The sequence below is a fragment of the Scaptodrosophila lebanonensis genome, unplaced genomic scaffold (assembly GCF_003285725.1).
Source record: "Scaptodrosophila lebanonensis strain 11010-0011.00,11010-0021.00 unplaced genomic scaffold, SlebRS2 tig00000061-arrow-pilon, whole genome shotgun sequence".
Classification (NCBI taxonomy): Eukaryota; Metazoa; Arthropoda; class Insecta; order Diptera; family Drosophilidae; genus Scaptodrosophila; species Scaptodrosophila lebanonensis.
Genome location: NW_022060554.1, coordinates 8,085,087 through 8,091,239, shown reverse-complemented (window position 1 = coordinate 8,091,239; position 6,153 = coordinate 8,085,087). Strand labels below are relative to the sequence as shown.

Below are 6,153 nucleotides of genomic sequence, written 5' to 3'. Positions count from 1 at the left end.
TATAATCACTTATATCTCGGAGTCTATAATACTAGGAACACAAAATTTTAGTCCCGATGCCTTATATGAATACGCAGAAAATGTGTATTTTGAAATTTCCGTCCCTTCCCCCTGTCCACCGCAATTAGTATTTTTCCCGTAATGGAATTTTCACTTAAATTTGGCAAATACCTTCAGTTAGTGATTATGAGTCCGTATGACAAGGTTCATCATTATAAGTTAACGATTAACTATAGGCCGAGCTCTTTTAATACGAATTCGAATTACACGATAGAAGTTGACAAACATTTTCAAAAATGAAGCGTATTGTTTTAATCAATTTTGTCTCGGGCATGCTTCCTTTTGCCTGTTACATACTTTGTTCAAACCTAATATGTATACCCTACGGCTACTGGATACAAAATGCACATTACCATTCGCCACTGGAAGATTTCAGAGGCAGATTTCATTGTATCAGCGTACCACAATAACCAAGTGTTGTGCTTTATTACCAAAGTCAAAGTTCAAGGATGTACTTAATATTCTTTTAATAGTTGTAAAAAATATTGCTCTTACCGGTTCAATTGCTTTTTTGACAGAAGTAAATTTTAAATGACTTCGAAGAAGAGTGCTCTGAGTATTTCACAATACAAATATCAGATTTGGCGCCAAGTTTGGTAACTCTATCTCTTGTACCTTCTGAGGTCCTTGCGAGAAAAGTTATTAGCGAAACAAATTCTCGCCACAACCCCCCCAAACTGCAGCAACAGGTTCGCTCTTCCTCTTTTTGCTGAGGCTTGCTCGACTGTAGCGTTCTGTCTTGTTCGCATTTAAATCTATTTTTATTTATTTTGTTCGTTTTTAGATTTTGTTGTTATTCTTTATTAGGTCAGAGGTTCTCTGTAAAAGATATTTGATGTTTTATTTTGTGGTAGCAAAATAAATTGATTTTCAGGAGCTACGACCCGTGATAGGTCAACATACCGAAAAACATTGCTATCGTATGTCGGGCCCTACTAATTCGAAGGCTCGGCCTTGGGACTACCGGAAACTGAAGCCATAAACAAAAATGATCAAATGGGTATCCTCGTTATATGAGCTAGTTGACCAGTTATTGGGCCGTTGATAATAGCCTGTACTCTCCACAAAAAAGGAAAATTAAAAAAAATTAAATTATTACAAAAAATTGAATTAATTAATTAAATTTAATTAGAAGACTTGTTTATGTTCAGTTTTAACATCATACAGCACGTGCCTATGCGTGTTTATATGCGTGTATGTATAATAAATAAATAAATAAATAAATAAAATGTATGCAGCACAAAGTTGAACCGAAGCAGCAAAAACAACAACAGCTGCGGGCAGCGCTGCAAGCATAGTATGGGCAGCGATTTTATTTATGGCTACAACTTTCTTCAGAATGGACCTACAAGTAAAACTTGGCATACGGACACATAAGCACTAACTGGACGTAACTACTAAAACTGATTCCAAAATTCCAAGAATTACGGAAGTTATGGAAAAAAACACGAATTGCGGGGGAGTGGGGGGTGTATCAGAATAAAAAAATAAACTTGACCTGCCTAGGGCTTAGGGGAACCTCGATACCAAGTTTTGTTATTCTAGCTCTTGTGTCTTCTGAGATCCTTGCGCTCATACAGACGGACGGACGGACGGACAGGCGGACATGGCTATATCGACATGTCTTGTCATCCTGACCTCCTTCTGTGTGTTACATACATTCGTACAAAACTAATGTAGCCTTTGGGTACAGGCTATAATAAGCTATAATAATAAAACATTAGCAATTGGTACTTATGAGTTTTTATTGTGCTTCACAAATATCTAAAATACATATTATGATGATCAGTGCAATATATCTTATAGTAGCCATACAATCAGTTCAACAAATTATAAACAACTTTTGTTATTTCAGCATCGTAATTAATTTTGATATTTGTTAGTTTTTTATAGTGTCTCATCAATACTGGCGTTTTATCAAAATTGGTGATCAACATCATAGATAACATAACTGTCACAGGAATGATTGGTACGGCAAAGTTTATTTTAGTTGAATGGCTGTAGTCGAGAGGGGTGCATCTTAATTATGCAAGGTTATCTTCGTCACAAGGACTCTTTCTATTCGACAACGTATTTGTTTTCTCGCGCTGACGCTGATGAATCTTACGATGCGTTCGTAGCGCAGCAGGCTGTGTAAATCTCTTGCCACACTCCAGGCACTCATTCGGTTTCTCGCCAGTGTGTGTCATCTCGTGGTATTTTCGGGTATCCGGCTTGGCAAACGTTCGATCGCAATGACTGCATGCATAGTCTCTGGCACGCTCGTGAACAGTGCGCACGTGCATTTTCAGATTACCGGCGCTGTTGCAGACCTTAGTACAAAAGCGACAAGGCCAGGTACGTTCCAGAGTATGATAATTGATGTGAATCTTGAGCTCGTTGCGAGTTGTCTTGCGCATACCGCAGTAGGGACAGGTGAAGTTCTTTATCCCCGCATGCCGCAGCATGTGGACCTTAAGTTTCTCCTTTTTGGAGAAGCGACGCAGGCATTCCGGCTCCTCGCACGCGTGCGGAAGCTCCGACTGGTCTTTGTGCGTATAACAATGATCTTTGAGTACAGCTGAGGATTTAAAAACCTTGCCGCAAAACTCACAGACATGTTTCTTTGGCTCGGGTCCCATCTTATGAGACTTGCGCATATGCATGACCAGCGTCGGTTTGTGCTTGTAGGTTTTTGTGCAGCCTTCTTGCTCACAGGCATACCAGCAGCTGGTCCCGGCATGTTCTTTTAAATGCTCCGATAGGCAATGCAGACGATTAAATCCACGCTCACAGCCTTCATGAGTGCAGGGATATGGCACAAGACCGTCGTGTAATCGTTTGTGCGCCACGAGTCGGTGCTCCACAAAGAAGCGGGTTGGACAGATGTCACATTGAAAGATGGGTGTGTTTTGCGTTTGCAGACGTTTTCCTGAAGACTGAACCTTAGGAAGGAAACAAGAGTTATTAATATCCAATATGCATCTCAACATACCTTTGTCTCTCCTTCATCTTTAGAGTGTGATTTAGCATCTTCGTTTATGGTCACCACATCGGTAGACGCCTTTCTACTTTTTAATGGCCTACCCCTTGGTTTCTTAACTGCTGTATCTACCAGCTCAGCAATAGTTCCCTCCATTTCTATATGCTCAACATCCGATGGAGATGGATTTTCTTCCTCCACATTATACTTGGGCTTCTCGTCAACGAAAACCCCTGGAGAATTGCGTTCTTGAGAACGCCAATATCCATCGGATTCAATGCACAAACTACGAAATGCAAAGAACTCCTCCACATTGTCGAAACAAGATTGACACAGGCATTTAGGTACTCCATGTTCGCCGGATTCTTCTGTCAGATTCAGATCCGAGCAGGCTTTATATTTATATGCAAGATCTGGGTTATCCCACAGATTATAGCTATCCCCATTGATTATTGTTCTGCAAACGCGGCATCTTTTCAAAATGTCCATATCAACGTATGATTTCGAAACTGTTGTGGATTTTGTATTTACATTTGCTAAGAAGACCCTGCAATCGCCACCACATTAATGTAAACAAATGCTACTTTGCCAGTGTGTACACCACGAATAATATTTCTTCTTAGTTTGTTTACGTGCTATTATCAATGGAAAATATCGCAACAGCTGTTTAGTTAGTAGGAGGTGTAGTTGTGATTTTTGTATTCCATTTACATTTTGTGAGATTTGTTATTGGAAAAATGGTGGATAATGTCAATGCATTAAACTATATAGAGCTCACAAGCAATCCCATAAGGTTCGATGCCGTAAGCCAGCTGACCAATGTCTTCTTCGACGATTCCAACAAACAAATATTTGCTGTACGCTCCGGGGGTGCTACGGGTGTGGTTGTTAAAGGTCCAACAGAGGATGCAGTCATATCTTTTTGCATGAATGATCGTGGCGGCGCCATACGCTCGATTAAGTTCTCGCCGGATAATCAAATTTTAGCTGTGCAACGCAAGGAGAACGCTGTGGAGTTCGTCTGTTTTCAGGGCGAACAACCCATGCTGCAGGACATTATCACCCATCAGGTAAAAACCCTCATCTATGGCTTTGTTTGGGTACACAATCGGGAGTGCGCACTCATCTCTAACACAGGTGTAGAGATTTTCTGCGTGCTGCCAGAGAAGCGGCAAGTGCGTTCCGTAAAGGCGTTGAGCATCAGCATCAAATGGTTCGCCTGGTGCTGTGATGCCAATGTAGCGCTTCTTTGCACCGCAGAGGGCAACAATCTGGTGCCGGTACTTGTCAAGCAAAAGGTTATCACACGACTGCCCAAGGTAGACTGTAAGTACCCAAGTATGCACGCTAACAAGCGCTCAATAATGTGTATACCATGATTTCCTCCAGTGGGCAATCCAGGTCGCGAGGTGCAGGAGAGCAAGGTGACATTGGGTCAGGTATATGGCGCAATGGCTGTGCTTATTTTGCAGTCGAACAGCAGCACGGGCATGATGGAGGTGGAGGTTCATCTGCTGAATGGGCCGGGTCTGGCACCCCGCAAGTGTCATGTGTTGCGTCTGGATTTGATTGGACGTTTTGCCATCAACACCGTCGACAATTTGATTGTGGTACATCATCAGGCAACGGCAACATCGCTTTTGTTCGACATCTCCTTAAGCGGCGAAGTAATCAATAATGTGACCTACCATGCGCCCATCACACCAGGTCGTTCCATCAAACCCTTTGGCCTGAAGTTGCCCTCCCTCTCGCCCGATGGCCAAATTCTGCAATGTGAATTATGTAAGCGATGGTAATTTCATAACATAACAATTTTTGTAGCATTCTGTCGCCCTCCTTTAATAGATTCCATCAACTGGGTGCTGTTCCAGCCGAACATTGTGATCGATGCCAAGCTAGGCTGCATGTGGTATTTAAATTTGTGCATTGATTCTCTTTGCAACATGCTATCGGATCGCATACGCCTCACGGAGTTTCTGCTGCAGCGCAGCAGTGGCAAACAAGCCCTTTTGAAAACTCTGCGCCAACTGGTGGACGACCAATACAAGGGCACGCTTTTACCAGTGCTGGAGACTATTTTCAACAAGATCAATAAGATTTATGCGTAACTATGCGCCCAATAACATGCCAATATTCCTCTTATTTTCGTCATTTTCGCAGGTCCTGGGTACACTTGGAGCTACAGAATCAAACAGCCCAGCCTTCGAATGTTAAGAGCTCGTCAAGCAAACAAGCTTCGCCACCTATTGTTCTTATAGAGCAGGATGATATGCACGCCCAAATTTTCCAGCCCATTGCAAAGCGTCCATATGCTGAGACTATATTGATGCTTTATCTGCAATCCTTAAATAAATACAATATTGCCGCCCAAGAGGAACTAAGCAAAATGATCATTAGTGAACTTATAAACAATCGCAGCTTCGACACGCTACGCCGGCTAGTCAGCTACTCGATGCTGCTAGAATCGAAGTCCATTGCCTGCTTTTTACTTGCCCATTCCGATGTGGACACGGCTATCTCACAAGTGGCGCTGGATATGCTCAGTAAAATTCAAGCCCATGAGGTAAGCACCGAGTCACGTTTGAACTTAAAATTCACTTATCTAATCACATTTAAAATATGAATTGCATATTGCAGATAATTATTGAAGTAATGCTTGGTGAGGGCAAGGTAATTGATGCCTTGCGTTTAGCTAAAAACTCGATGGGTATGGACAAAATACCAGCACGTAAATTTCTGGAAGCGGCCCACAAGACAAAAGACGATCTGATCTTTCATAGCGTCTATCGATTCTTCCAGATGCGCAATCTGCGTCAGTACGAGACGCTGGCGTTCCCCAAGGGTAAGTAGTCCAAAAATCTTTGCAATAATATGCCATCATTCTTGTTCACATGCAGCTGAGCAATGTACGGAGTTCATACAATACTACAACAGCACTTTTCCACTGGACTGTACAAACAGGCCACCAGTTTGCTAAGCTACTGCCACAATGAACACAAAAACGGGGGTTTTTGAGAACATCTTTGTGATTTAATAAATAATACTTTACATGCATATGTAGATTTGTAAATTTACACCGTAACAATGAGTGGTACAATAATTATATATACAGTCAAACGTCTCCGTACTAA

General features: G+C 41.9%; 2 protein-coding genes across 2 annotated transcripts; one reads left to right on the top strand and one right to left on the bottom strand.

The window, feature by feature from the left end:
• Positions 1-1,864: 1,864 nt before the first annotated feature.
• Positions 1,865-3,650, bottom strand: LOC115624783 (RB-associated KRAB zinc finger protein). The gene is made up of 2 exons (XM_030519614.1): positions 3,035-3,650; positions 1,865-2,984 (listed from the first exon to the last, which is right to left on the bottom strand). Exons 1-2 carry the CDS (start codon positions 3,509-3,511, stop codon positions 2,085-2,087), a joined length of 1,377 nt encoding a protein of 458 aa, XP_030375474.1. The 5' UTR covers positions 3,512-3,650; the 3' UTR covers positions 1,865-2,084.
• Positions 3,651-3,746: 96 nt separating this feature from the next.
• LOC115624675 (regulator of MON1-CCZ1 complex) lies at positions 3,747-6,145 on the top strand. Its single transcript, XM_030519473.1, has 6 exons — positions 3,747-4,348; positions 4,412-4,804; positions 4,868-5,126; positions 5,183-5,585; positions 5,660-5,864; positions 5,920-6,145. The coding sequence occupies exons 1-6, from the start codon at positions 3,760-3,762 to the stop codon at positions 5,997-5,999; spliced, it is 1,929 nt and encodes a 642-aa protein (XP_030375333.1). The 5' UTR covers positions 3,747-3,759; the 3' UTR covers positions 6,000-6,145.
• Positions 6,146-6,153: the final 8 nt, after the last annotated feature.

What these genes read in the sequence shown, in the direction of transcription:
- LOC115624783 (XM_030519614.1), bottom strand. Translation starts at nt 3,511, where the DNA reads ATGGACATTTTGAAAAGATGCCGCGTTTGCAGAACAATAATCAATGGG. An exon ending in AAGATGAAGGAGAGACAAAG is followed by an intron (nt 2,985 to 3,034) that starts GTATGTTGAGAT and finishes TTCCTTCCTAAG; the next exon opens with GTTCAGTCTTCAGGAAAACG.
- LOC115624675 (XM_030519473.1), top strand. Translation starts at nt 3,760, where the DNA reads ATGGTGGATAATGTCAATGCATTAAACTATATAGAGCTCACAAGCAAT. An exon ending in ACGACTGCCCAAGGTAGACT is followed by an intron (nt 4,349 to 4,411) that starts GTAAGTACCCAA and finishes GATTTCCTCCAG; the next exon opens with TGGGCAATCCAGGTCGCGAG. An exon ending in GTAAAATTCAAGCCCATGAG is followed by an intron (nt 5,586 to 5,659) that starts GTAAGCACCGAG and finishes TGCATATTGCAG; the next exon opens with ATAATTATTGAAGTAATGCT.